Source organism: Alosa sapidissima, chromosome 3 (assembly GCF_018492685.1).
Source record: "Alosa sapidissima isolate fAloSap1 chromosome 3, fAloSap1.pri, whole genome shotgun sequence".
Taxonomy (NCBI): Eukaryota; Metazoa; Chordata; class Actinopteri; order Clupeiformes; family Clupeidae; genus Alosa; species Alosa sapidissima.
In genome coordinates, this window is record NC_055959.1 from 31,865,916 (window position 1) to 31,879,421 (window position 13,506).

At 41.6% G+C, this 13,506-nt stretch overlaps 2 protein-coding genes across 6 annotated transcripts; both read left to right on the top strand.

Annotated features, from left to right (window-relative positions):
• Positions 1 to 220: 220 nt before the first annotated feature.
• kif2c (kinesin family member 2C) lies at positions 221 to 9,862 on the top strand. Of its 3 annotated transcripts, none has more exons than XM_042085301.1 (22): positions 221 to 441; positions 891 to 985; positions 1,398 to 1,502; positions 1,596 to 1,644; positions 1,744 to 1,776; positions 2,222 to 2,347; positions 3,515 to 3,625; positions 3,955 to 4,052; positions 4,219 to 4,314; positions 4,417 to 4,471; positions 4,629 to 4,791; positions 5,086 to 5,176; positions 5,295 to 5,358; positions 5,436 to 5,515; positions 6,203 to 6,345; positions 6,885 to 7,089; positions 7,974 to 8,084; positions 8,168 to 8,235; positions 8,514 to 8,598; positions 8,706 to 8,782; positions 9,566 to 9,648; positions 9,755 to 9,862. In XM_042085301.1, the coding sequence occupies exons 1-22, from the start codon at positions 387 to 389 to the stop codon at positions 9,817 to 9,819; spliced, it is 2,058 nt and encodes a 685-aa protein (XP_041941235.1). In that variant the 5' UTR covers positions 221 to 386; the 3' UTR covers positions 9,820 to 9,862. The 3 variants fall into 3 exon arrangements, with proteins under 3 accessions (XP_041941235.1, XP_041941234.1, XP_041941236.1); XM_042085300.1 differs by having other exon boundaries at positions 8,706 to 8,780; positions 9,555 to 9,648; XM_042085302.1 differs by lacking the exon at positions 1,744 to 1,776 and having other exon boundaries at positions 8,706 to 8,780; positions 9,555 to 9,648.
• A 520-nt stretch (positions 9,863 to 10,382) lies between these two features.
• Positions 10,383 to 12,221, top strand: ccdc103 (coiled-coil domain containing 103). Of its 3 annotated transcripts, XM_042085335.1 has the most exons (4): positions 10,386 to 10,468; positions 10,569 to 10,726; positions 10,868 to 11,000; positions 11,467 to 12,221. In XM_042085335.1, the coding sequence occupies exons 2-4, from the start codon at positions 10,581 to 10,583 to the stop codon at positions 11,995 to 11,997; spliced, it is 810 nt and encodes a 269-aa protein (XP_041941269.1). In that variant the 5' UTR covers positions 10,386 to 10,468; positions 10,569 to 10,580; the 3' UTR covers positions 11,998 to 12,221. The 3 variants fall into 3 exon arrangements, with proteins under 3 accessions (XP_041941270.1, XP_041941268.1, XP_041941269.1); XM_042085336.1 differs by having other exon boundaries at positions 10,383 to 10,726; positions 10,907 to 11,000; XM_042085334.1 differs by having other exon boundaries at positions 10,385 to 10,726.
• Positions 12,222 to 13,506: the final 1,285 nt, after the last annotated feature.

Consider the following 13,506-nt stretch of genomic DNA (forward strand, 5'->3'; position numbering starts at 1 on the left):
AGGCTAGGCCTACTGTGACTTGTGTGGTAGTGATGCTGTTGTTTTTCTTTTTTCCTTATTGATAGGCTACTGTCTAGATTTCATGTACGCCTATGTTCAAAGCCAAATAAAAAATACCACAGATATACAAGTGACATTTTTGCTGCACCGCAATGGGCCAGAGAGGGTATATAGTAGCCTAGCAAATTCTCTGGAGCACATTTTGGATAGACTACCTGGCACCGCCTTTCTTTCCCGACCTGCCCAGCGGCCACTTCCGTTGACGTCTTTTAAATGTTGGGCGGTTGACGGGAAGAGCGATTTTCGATTGTTTTGGATATAACTTCTTATTCATTGCAACTGCACTAAAATATTCCCTTCGAGCTTCTAGCTTTTTAATTAGAGACATGGAACAGGCTAAATTTGAAATAGGCATGGCTGTCATGATTAGTCGCAGCGATGGTAAGTTTGTTGAAAGTGTAAGTTAACGTTAGTAGTGCATCGTAGGTTCCAACTAGTTATGCTAGCAAACTTAGCTAACATTTGACTGATTTTGTCCTAGCAAAGGCGTCGTTTAAGGTTACTGTAATTCGACCTGTGTTTTAAATTCTGTTTAACTCTTTAGCCTTTTCTGGTTACTAAACTGAAATGCAGGCCCCAATCCTGGTTCATTTTGTAACTTAACGTTACACCTCTAACTCACGTAAAGTTAGGCAAAGCTAACTTGTAGCTGGCTTCTCATCTAAGTTTTAACTTGGCCTGTTCTTCTGATGTTTAATGTGATCAGTTCAGTGGTCAAAGTAAAACCCTAAGGGATTAGGTAACCCTAATGCTATTTGTTTTTGAACAGTCATTAATTAACTTAACTGAATGTCTCATAGTTTTGTACAAATTCTGACCGTTGTTTTCAGGGAGAACTCATGCTGCCACTGTGAAAAGTGTGGATGAGCTGAAAGCTGCCGTGAATGTTGAATGGCAGGAGGATGGAGCTTATAAGGGGAAAGAGGTGACTGTTCTGATCTGAATCTGTTTCAGTTCTTGTCACTTCAATGACTAAAGCTTTGTTATGGTTTTTACATGCTGCTGTCTGTATACTACAGTGACCAAATGTATTTAGATGAAACATGACATTTCCTGAAAAACAAGAGACCCTAACTATTTGGGTGTCCATATAATTAATATATCAAATGATCTGTGTTCAAATAGCAGGGACACAACTGGTTTTCATGTATTTTGACCGGGGACAGGCGAAGATGGGGACTCGCTGTCCCCAGAAACAGGCAACATCTGGTCACTCTACACTACACTGGCTTGTTGTCTGCCTACTTGTCAAAATCGGAGGATCGCTGAGTAAAAAAACAGTACATGCAAACAAACCTGACTGTGTTTGTTCAATTTCTTCTCATTTTCTGTTATAGATCGCTATTTCTGACCTCTGGGTCATCAACGCGCACCTTTTCCAGCAGCCAGAGACTCCCAAACCGCCTGTCCAAGTGCCGGCTGAGCAGCCCCCAGCACAGAAGGTGACGAAACACACCTGAGCAAACACACATTCTGTTATCTGCTCATTGTAACAGAACCTCAATTTAATCTCTCTTTCATTTATTTTCCTGTAGAAATATGAAGGGAGACTCAGGTCATCCAGAATGCTCCCACCATCAGACAGTATGTAATCATTGTAATGCCAGTGACGTACAGTAATTTGTCATGTCATATTGTGATATACATCCCTCACATATTTGTGTGTGTGTTTGTCCTTTGAAGCTGCACCTCAAGCCGGTCCGTCTGAGGAGCCAGGTTTGCATGACGTGCACGTTTTCTTGGGATTGACTACAGTCTTGATTTGAATACAGTCCAGTATTGTAACACGCTGTACACTTTAAATAATGATTGGGTTTATGCTTAAGGTGCTTACCACGGCCACCCACACTAGTTGCTTCACTCCTTACTATGTGTTTTAATGGAGCACAAGGTGTGGACTTTTTTGTCAATTTTGGATTTGATCAAATGCGCTGCACAGTAGCTCTCTACAGATCAAAGCAAAATTATTATTATTCATTATTTTTGCCTCTGCTTTTCCTTGGCTGAAGTGCTTCACTAATCATGTTTTGGGCTCCCCCCTAGTAGTCACTTGGCTGTTGATTGAGGAAGAGGCTGTGAATGTGTCCCCTCTGGCTGGGTTTTTTTAACTAGCTTTCCCCTGGCTTGTTTTTTGTTTGTTTGTTCGTTCTAACCTCATCAGTGTCCAAGAGGTTCACATCCAATTTCTCGAGGGCTGCGTGTAGGCAGTCAACTGTGGTGGACCCCGCTGTCTCTAGTGACGGTGTGGCCCAGGACATGCCCCCATCCGCCATTCCTAGACCATCAGGTACGTGACACTGGCTGGGAACAAATTTATTTTTCCATTTACTCATCATAACTGAGTGGTCAGTGGGGCAGTTTGTAGTTAAGATGCTGTGGCTTAGGCTCAGCCAACACCCAGGGTGTGGTGTATGGTTGTTTGCTGAATATTTTTATGCTTACATCACGGTTCCCACTGATCGTATCTATTCCAGACATGGAAAGTCACGGAATTTGATCATTTTTGGGGCAAAGTCATGGAATATCAGGGAATTTTGTTGTAGCAGTTTAAAATTGACTTGCCAAAATACATTAATACAAATATGTTTCCACAGAGAATTGGTGTATATCTGGTTATTAGCTTTACTGCTTGCTTGAGTAGCCCAACTCTGTTTATTCAATGCCCATTTATTCATCTCTTGCTCTAAAAAAGTAAAAGACTCTTGAACGCTATGTGGCTGCTCTGAGATCATTGGTTGTTATATATTACTATTCAGTATATAGTAAGTCATGATAATTCTGTTTTTTTGTCAGGGAATTGTCATGGAATTTTACAGTTGACTTGTGTTAACCCTGTTACATGGTCCTGTGAGAGAGGAAGGGGGAATGAAATGAGAAAAAAAATAAAATAATACATTTTATTTTAAAAGAGTCTCGTAACACCCAAGGTCATTTCATGTATCCAAATTGAATAGAATATTAAAATGACAGATATCAGCTAATGCAGTCATAAGAAATCAAGACACAGTGAGGTTACTTTTAAAGTTTGTAATGGATTCACAATGCCTGATGTGACGGAAGAGAATTCCAGACGGAATGTCATATTTGGTATGTTAAGTAGACCTGCTGGGGAGGAATGCACTGAAGTTCACCAAGGTCAGTGAGATGGGAGCATGATTATGTAGGGCCATAATATGTGAGCGGCTGAATTTTATGATCAGGCACATCCTGTATTATGGTCAAGCCTTAAAGGTCAGAGGCTCTGTGCTGGAATTCAGCCCTAAGCAGGGTTGAAAGTGGTTGATTGTAAATAATTGCGGATAATTGTAAATCGCTTTGAAAATGTCTGATAACTGCAGACAGTTCCCTTACTTTAAGCCTTATGTTCTAGAAAAGCACTACCTGTAGTCTCAGTGAAAGGAGTCTGTTTGCTCTTTGCTGGAGATGGTTCTGATTTCCAAACTCTTGCCCCCAGCACTGCCTACCTATCCCAAAAGGACCAAGCCAAAGCACACTGCCCAGCTCCCACTGGTCGAGGCTATGTGCGAGAGTGAGGAATCAAGGTGTGCTCCTCCAAGCACGGCAGGTGAGGCAAAACAGCGATGGTGGCGTAGTGGTTAAGGAGCTGGGCTAGCATGCAGTAGCCAGAAAAGTTGTGGGTTCAATTCCCGGCTTCCACTGTTGTGCTCCTGAGCAAGGCACTTAACCCCGAGTTGCTCCGGGGACGATGTAACAATGCCCTTGTAATACAATTGACTTATCTAAGTAGCTTTGGAAAATTCCAAAATGATTGCACTAGACTCAGGCTTTCCCTTGTGTGTTTTTTCTTACCCTCATTTTCAGTGTGTGACCGAAACTGCAGTCTGATAAATGTCTGCTAACAGCCCAAGCGCTCTCTGTCTTTGTCTCTTTTAGCCCGTCGAATGTCTGTATCACAGAATGGTAGTGCTGCTGGAAGCAAGCGGTTGTCAATCATGCCAAAAGCCTCTGATACCCAGACCAAGAAGGTCAAGGCAAGTAATCATCCCTCTTTGAATGACCTTTTGTGACCTTACACGTTTTTCAGAACTGTAGCACTAACTGGACCAAAAACGTGTGAAGCACCTCCTGAAAAGATGTGCTTGAATGTGCATGAAAGCTTTGGTTTTCATTTAATTTGATTATTTTTGTTTGTTTTAGCCAGCAGAAGCGAGTCGGACTAACAAACCATTTCACCAGATGATTGAGGAATACAGAGAGACTGTGGAAAAAGTTCCCATGTCGCATTCTGGCCGTGTATGTTGCCTTGTAAAGTTCTGAAGTATTAGTTTATGATTTAAAAAAAAAAAAAAAAAATCAAGCAAACTTTTTTTTTTTTTGTCTTTGCTTGTGTTACAGGTGCAAAATCCCAGAATATGTGTGTGTGTTCGAAAGCGTCCACTAAGCAAGAAAGGTATGGACACAGTGGGAGCACAAAATAACGGGGGGGGGGGGGGGGGGGGGGGGGGGGGGGGAATACATTCTCATAAATTGTATTTTTATTTATTTATTTATTTATTTTTTTAGTTAAGTAAATGAAATCAATTTTCTTATGTAATGCAATTATTCAGAACGTGGTAGAAAGGAAGTTGATGTTGTGACTATTCCTGGGAATGGAACGCTGCTGTTTCACGAGCCCAAGCAGAAAGTGGATCTCACAAAGTATTTGGAGAACCAGGTCTTTCACTTTGATCACTCATTTGATGAAGAGGTCACCAATGAAACTGTTTACAGGTAATCCTACTTGATATTATTGCTCATGAATGTTATTTTTATGTTCATTATATATTTAATGGTAGCCAGTGTGTTGGCACGTTCGCACGTAAACCTCCCTCAGATTATGCCTGGACACGTGCTAGCACCCATGGGGTGTAGCCTTTCTGCTAGCATGCTCGCCTTTTAATCAGAGGTCCTGCAAGTATGTGGGTTTGAGCCTGGGCAGGTGTAACTGGACAGCAAAAATGACAACAAAATACAGCTTTAATATTTATAGCTATTATTTCTTGCCTTTCTAATTCCCGTTGCCAGGTACACAGCCAAACCTCTGGTGCATAGCATCTTTGAAGGTGGTATGGCAACTTGCTTTGCTTATGGCCAAACTGGCAGTGGGAAAACTCATGTAAGTGGCCCTTTTTTTCTTTCAACAATTGCAGTCTGTACATATCCCATTGACATTTGTGGAACGTGATTATTTGTCCTTATTATTTATATATTATATCTCCTGCTCACTTTTATAGACAATGGGAGGAGATTTTTCCGGAAAGAACCAGAACAGCTCAAAGGGCATCTATGCTTTGGCAGGTAAAGGAGTTTCTTGCATTTGCTCATCTGAACAAATTCAACTGAGTCAAAGTCTTACTGTCCCTTTTCCGTCACAGCCCAAGATGTTTTCAGCCTCTTGAGGCAGTACCCAGATATAGACCCCTTTGTTTCGTTTTTTGAAATCTACAATGGCAAGGTAGGTTCTGGCCACTACTTATGATTTACAGTAGGCATTTGCATGTAATAGGCTAATTATTTGTACTGTTGTTTGTACTGTGGTTGCTTAATGGTTGTTGATTGACCCATCCTTCAGAGTGGCTGAGAGATTTCATTTTGTGAAGGTTATCCAGACTACAATCTTATCCAAGATTGAGTTTAATTGAGATGGCAGAGCCAGGCTAATAAGTCTGTGTTCACACTGTCAGCCCAAATGAGATTTTTAGCATTTCCAGATTTCATATGAAACGAAACAACAAAAAATGCTTCTTCCCTTCAGCAATCAGACTCCTGAATACTACAAAATTAATCAGAACTATTTATTTATTTATTTATTTATTGTTTTGGTCTTCTCTCGTTTATGATGGATACTTTATTCATCCCAAGGGAAATTTTTAGTTATTGATCCACCTCCTTCTGTAACAGCAATTACCTGTCTATCTAATTTACTTAGTCTAAACAAAGCCTAAGTGTTCCACGACTACATTTGAATTAGTCTGGCTGTATTATCAAAGCCTTTGGTCTCTGAGAATTTACTCCTAGAGATCCGGAAATATCAGCCTATTTACTGTTGTTGGTGCTACTCCTCCATCTATCCAACTCTGTAATACATTTGTCTCTGTCGCTGCTATGGTGCGATGTGTATTGATGCAGTCCGTGGTTGCAGGTGTTTGACCTGCTGAATAAGAAGGCCCAGCTGCGCGTGCTGGAAGACGAGTGGCAGCAGGTTCAGGTGGTCGGCCTGCAGGAGATGAGCGTCACCTGCGTGGGAGACGTCATCAAGATGATCGAGAGGGGCAGTGCTTGCCGGTCAGTCGGGGGCTCTGTCAATAGTTGGGTTTCCATCCAACTTTTTTGATTAACATTTTCAGCACGTAATTTTGACTGACAAGACTTGAAATTTGCATGAAGTGGAGTGGCATGAATTACCTCACGATTTGGTTGATGGACCTTTTGATTCACAGAAATGTTTTTGCTAATGTTTCACAGACAATCGTATGCTTTGATCTTGCAGCTTTTCACATCTCCCCTCTAATCAGGATTACCCAATTTTAATTCTCATAACAAAGCAGATGGAAGCGTGCACAGTCTCTCAATTACTTTTTCACACTCTTTTTCAGTTTTCACTGGGGTTACTTAATCTCTTAATTTCATAAGTGCTCACTCTCCTGCTAAATGATTGTTAATGTCCAGTGGCCATTCCTTGTAGCAGTCATGATTTGTCCTGAGCTGGAACCTTTAGGAAAGTGCGTTCGTTCAGTGCCCATGTTATTTCTGTGCAGCTGGCCAGTAAATGGAAAACAGTTTTTATGTGTAGCAGTGTTCTCACGCTGTGTTTGTGCGTGCAGGACGTCAGGCCAGACGTTTGCCAACGCCAACTCCTCGCGCTCCCACGCAGTGCTGCAGATTATCCTGCGGCGTAACCTGCAGCTACACGGCAAGTTCTCTCTGGTCGATCTAGCTGGGAACGAGCGGGGAATGGACGTCCGCAGCAACGACCGTCAGACTCTTGCAGAGACCGCCGAGATCAATCGTAGCCTGCTGGCCCTGAAGGTAAAACAAACGTCCGTCCATTTGTCTGTCTGTCTCTGTCTGGACGCGCTTGTAAAGGCTGTAAATATGCAATGCTGTCCATCAGGTCCACTGATGAAAGTCTGTTGAATGCCTTGATCAGTGAAAAGTAACTGCAGTGTTGTATGAAAGATGTACTGCAGCTTAAAGCTTCTGGAAGTCAAGGTTTTGCCTTCACTTTGAACAGTGTCTTCTAATTGAGTTGCGTGGATACTCGCTATTCAATTTAATGAAGACCTACTGTATGAAATGCACCATTTGGCCTTCAGTGTACAATTTATTGAAATGCTACTGGTATGAAATACAAACTTGTCCTTCTGTCTTTTATTCTAGCAAAGCATGCTTTCCAACATGAGCACAAATGGCAGCCTCAACTATGTGACATTTCTGTGCTCTCTTGTGTGTATGACTCACTCTTTTGCATAATGTCAAATATGGATGCAGACCACACTGCGGCTTTGCTGCACCTGAACTGTGGGGAAAATGTTTTGTTTACTTTGGGCCCTGCATCACCCAGTCAGAACGCTCACCACATACAACCCACTTACTGCCTCTCAGACACAGAGGTCCAATTAGTTTCATTACTGACAAAGATGAAATACATAAATGTACCCAAGGCTTCGCAATTTACTTGTCTGGAAAGAAACATTGGTCTCTTTCTAGCTTGCACATTAGGTCAGTAATTGAGGCCAAAGATGCCTCTGCTGCATTATCTAGTGTGAGTAAGACATCTGTACCTAATGCCTGTGATGTCAGACAAGTCCCGTCAATGTGTGCTTATGACCTTAACTAGAAATCTTTCAACACCTCTTTACTGGGTCCGTAAGTTACCTAACACTAATGATTATGTTCCCATAATTTGGCAGGAATGTATTCGGTCCCTGGGACACAATAGTGACCACATCCCATTCAGGATGAGCAAGCTAACTCAAGTTCTTCGTGACTCCTTTATCGGAGAGAACTCCAGGACATGCATGGTACGGTAATCATAGCATAGATTGTTCAGTTTATTCTGGATTCATGTTGTCCTTCAAGTATTTACAAAATCTTTGTTCTTCAGATCGCAATGATCTCACCTGGTATGGGCTCTTGTGATTACACCCTCAACACGCTTCGCTATGCTAACAGGTAGGCTCCTTCCATCAAGTCCACATCTCGAGCCTTTTCCACTTGTCCTACTGTTGTCATTCCTTAGTCCTTTTAAAGAATGAAAATAGTTCAGTTTAAATGTCTACCAGACACATAGAGACACCAAAACAAAGACATGGGCAAAGTATATCAACTGGGTGATGGGAATAGATGGATATATTTATTGATCCCTAGGGGAAATTCAAGTGAATGACTTTAGAGCAATAAAATAGTAATGTTGGAAATGATGTAACTGATATAAATGGTTTATTGTACAGAGTGAAGGAGCTGAATGGGACATCTAAGGCTGTGCAGGACGCAGCCAACAAGGGAGAGATGTCGGCCAGCTGCAGCTCCTCAGATGTGAGTATCATTTTAACGGTTGTTTTAACTGTTAATCCAATGTTAATAATTACTTTGCTAGAACATGCGGATAACGGGGCTTTGCTTTTTTGTTGTTGTTGTTGAAGGACTCCATCGTTCCCCTGTATGACGTCATGTCCCAGGTGGCGGAGATGGAGGAGAAGTTACGAGAGGAGATCTTGGTATGGACCCTTTCATCAATAAAAACAAAAACAATGCTTGAACGTTCTATTTGGGCCCCAATCTACTTCCTCTACATTAAGATAACATATGGAATGTTAAAAAGGAAGTCTTGTGGGGCCAACTATGATGCTGATAATGGAACTCTCTTGAAAGGGTCCATATCTGATTTCTACCCATCATTGAAATATGATTTGAACTACCATTGATGTGGTTAAAGGAATGTTCTAGAGTAAAAACAACCTAGGATCTATTTTCAGAAGCTAACGGGTTCAAACTGTTGTTTGAGAGCGTAATTGTGTTAATTGGTGGAGTTTTGAGCAAGACCGTTGTTTGCCGTAACGCCAAATTGGCTTACAGTGAAACCGCACGGGGCATACACTCATATCAAAAACAAACTATTTTACACCACTGACAATGTTCAGAATAGAATGACACTTCTGTGGTAGTGGGGTGATATCTACAGACAAATCGAAGTATTGTAAATGTTTTGAAAGGTTATAAGGCTACCGTAGCTGTCTTCCTCTCGCGGCCACCTTGATGGAAAGGCCACGAGAATAGTAGTAGCTAACTCCCCTCTCGCATTCATTGACTGTGGTTTGCGCTGCAACCACTAATCTGCTTAAGCCTTCCTTTAAATAAAATAGACCCTAGGTTGTTTTTGCTCCAAAACATTAATTTAAGCTGATATCTGTATTGTTTCTATGGTGTATAGAAATTGTTCCCTTCTATTGTCACACTCAAATTCTTTCTCTTTTTTTTTCTCACTGTTTCAGGCTGGCAGAGATTTCTATGCATCCATGGTCTCTCCATCATTCGATGCTTTGGCTAGTCTACCAGAAATCAGAGACTTTTTCCAGAGATCACTAGGTTTGTAGTTTTGTTACACCTTGAAGTCATGTAGAAGTGGGTCTGATTCTCACTGGTGGTCATTTTAATTGCCCTCTAATGAGTTTGAACTCCATCCTGTCTACAGATGCTGTCAAGGCTTTGGAAGAAGCGATTAAGACGGAAGAAGAGCTGACCTCTTTTACAACCTGAGCTTGTTTTAGCAATGTAAATGTTGTTAAATAAGATTTGTTTTTAAAAAAACCCACCCCATTAATAAATTCCCTTTTTAATGTTTTATCATGCTACACCCACTCACAATAGCTATTTGTGAGGTCTGTTCTTGGTGATCATTTGTTCCAAGATTTTGCACATTTTTGGGCCCTTTAACCTATTTTGTACATGAAGTATGTTAATTTCGCACTACATGTAACAATGATATTTTTAGTCTGATACTGTACTTGTGTATACCACAATATCCTATGTCAAAGACATTGGTGGTGGTGTAGTTGTCACTCAAGATCTATGTAATACTTTACTGGCAAACACTATGCAGTTGTGACTTCCTTGTTGCTTTCCTCCTTGTGTTTGTGCGTTTTGTTTTTGTGTTTTTTCCTCGGTCATTTATTAACTACTGTGTATAATAAACATATCCTCCCCCTCTTTGATTGAAAAACTGATATTTTTTTAAAGTATATTATCTATAATGTGTATGGCAGGTAAACAACGTAAACATCCCCCTATTTCTAATTCTTGACTTGCCCCCTCTGGTCATGTGATTGTTACCATGGATACGTGTATGTCAACGGAAGTGGGGCTAAAGTTGCATGTTGTACACTGACCGTTTCTTTATGTGGCTCTGGTAAATTGGGTTTCTTCAAGATAATATTAGTTTGGAGATTAAATCCTTACATTGAGAGAGATCCTGCTAACTATCGATAACAGTTTTTGTTCAAACCCAGTTGCGGAAAGAAATGGAGGAGTCGGAATTCGTGATCAATTTCTCGGCCCTAGAAAAAGAGTTAGAGTCTGCTGTGGAAGCTGACAAGAAATATCGTCGCGAAAACGATGCAAAGTTCAGGGCTTTGCATCAGAAAGTTGCCACCTATGAGGAATTTAGGTAAAATCGGATAAATGAGTTGAATAACGTCAGTGGGCTTAGCCATAGATTATTTTTTAAATAATTGAGTCGTTTTGAATTGTGCTTGTCAAAAATCGGTCACATTTTGAAGGTAGGCTAACTAAAATCTTGTGTCTTCAGAGATATTGTATTAGCATCTCACCTGAAACCCTTGGACAGGAAAGACAAAGCCGGTGCTCCACGGAAGCAGCCCTGGAACGCGGTAGCCTCTACGAAGAGCTGTCGCGACCCCCAGACTTTTGAAGGGATCCAGGTTGGTCTGAAACGATCATAAAACCATTGTCATACCCCCCCCCCCCCCCCACACACACACACACACACACACTGTCAGGCTATAGCTTTTGTGTTTCTTTTCTTTTTCACTGGATTGAGCTAAATCCTTTAACAAAAAATACCTCCAACATTATTGTGTGGCATCTGTCTATAGATTTTGCACTTGTTAAGGTCTGTTAAGCTAGGCTACTGATATGCAGTGGCTGTAGCCAAAGATCCTTGATTCCGCTTTAACCCTCTCTGCTGTAGCTTTATTGATCCCCTGGGGATCAATAAAGTATCTATCTATCTAGCTCGCTCTGGAAATGATCAGGTGTAGTGGGCAAGTTTAGGAGTAGTCTCAGTTAGATAGTAGAACAGAAATGTTGTTCTACATTTACAGAGTGACAGAAATGGCCCAGCATTTATGGCAACACACTGAGTAACAGTCTTCTGTTCACCTACAGCCCCAGCCGTCTGACTTCCAGCCCAGGACAGCGTCGGAGTTCAGCCGGGACTGGCGGAGGCTGGGCAGCGGTGTTGGCGAGAAGTACAGTCTGCTCGTCTCCCTGGGAGGGGAGGTCCTGAGGGGCATCTTCAGCGCAGAGGTGGGCTTTGGCCTGCTGGGGGAGCTGCTGCTCGTTCTGTCTCGGGGCTTCCAGCCTGCGGAGTGGCCAGTGGTGGTGGGGGTGCTGGACGGCCTGTCGAGGACGCCACGATTCGGCCTCAACGTGTCCTTGCTGAGCAAGGGAGAGAAGGGGGCCTGTGAGGAGCTGTTCCGGAAAATTCAGAAGGCAGTGGACAGCAAAGCGCAGTTTGATGTCAGTCAGAGGGCTGAAATACCACCCAGCGATACTACAGCAGTCAGCGATGCTACAGCAGTCAGTGAGGACAGCGGGTGTGGAGATCAGGGTGTGGAAACAGTAGAAAATGACAATCCTCATGAACAATTGAAACATTTAATGCAAATCTATGGTGTTCCTAGCAGTGGTCCATAGACAGGTTGGGAATATGAGGGGGTAGGCCACCCATGGATGGATTTACATACACTGGTGATGACATGAGCCATTACGGAGAAACTAAGAGCTAAAGTGGTCAGAGGGCTTATTCATATCAGTCTTGCTTGTTGTACCTTAGATTTTTTGTGTGGTTGTGTTCTCAGTTACTTTCTCATGAACTGAAACAGTGTAGTGGTTTGGAAAATTAAATACTTTTTCATGAATATTTTAGACTTTTTGTTTCTTGACACAGGCTATCATAAATAGACCAACACGCAAAACAGAAAATAATGGTACCATGGTAACTTGCTGTACCTGCTGTCTGAAATATAAGTCATTTTTCAGCACATCTACAGCAAAAGTAGGCTACATCATGTCCATTATGATTATGGATTTGGCAGACGCTTTTGTCCAAAGCGTCACACAACAGGGAACAGATTAGAATGTTGGTCAAATATAATTAGGAGAATAGTAATAATAAACAACAATATCCATTAATAGCCTAATAAAATAAGCAATGAAAATGAGGGGAAAAGCAATAATAAAACAATAATGTCCATTCAATCAATAATATAAAAACAATGACATGGTAAGACTACATTAAGGAGAATATCAATAATAAACAATAATGTCAGATTAATCAACAACCTAATGAAAATAAAACAATATTATACAAACCATAACACATAAGCGCTTAAACAACTAAGTACATGTTGAACAGGAATGTCTTTAGACCCCTCTTAAACGACCCAACACTACCACAAGAACGGAGAGCACTGGGCAACTCATTCCACCAACATGGAACCACTGAGGAATAGAGTCTTGAATTAGACATAGTTTTTATGACTGGTCGGCATAACAGACGCTCATCAGAAGACCGCAGTGGGCGGTTGGGGATGTAAGGCTTGATAATTGAATTAAAATTACTAGGAGCAGATCCAGTCAGTGTCCTATAGGCCAAAGTGAGAGATTTAAATTTAATTCTGGCTACTAGGGAGCCAATGGAGAGTAACTAGGAGAGGAGTTACGATGTGTCCTCTTTGGCTGATTGAAGACCAGGCGTGCTCCAGCATTCTGAATCAGCTGTAATGATCTTATTACACAAGCGGGTAAGCCAGCTAATAGTGAATTACAATAGTCCAGCTTAGAGATGACCATGGTCTGAAGTTGAAGAAGTTGTCTGGAATCTTGTGTCAGATAAGGTCTGATCTTCCCAATGTTGTAAAGCATAAACTGACATGATTTTGTAATAGAAGCTATGTTCAAAAGTTAAGTCGGTCATCAATTACAACGCCCAAGTTACGTGCCGATCTAGTTGGGGTCAGTGAAGTTGAGTCAAGATTAACTTTCATGTGTGCAGATAAAATTGATCCCATATATCACTGACTGGGTTATCAGTGAAATTGATTTCAGGAAGTGGGCGATTGAAGTGGGTGTTTCATTTGTCTTGTAAGAGAGTGGATGTAGTAGGTGGAATAGGTTGTAAGAAAAAAATGTTTGCTGGCTGCA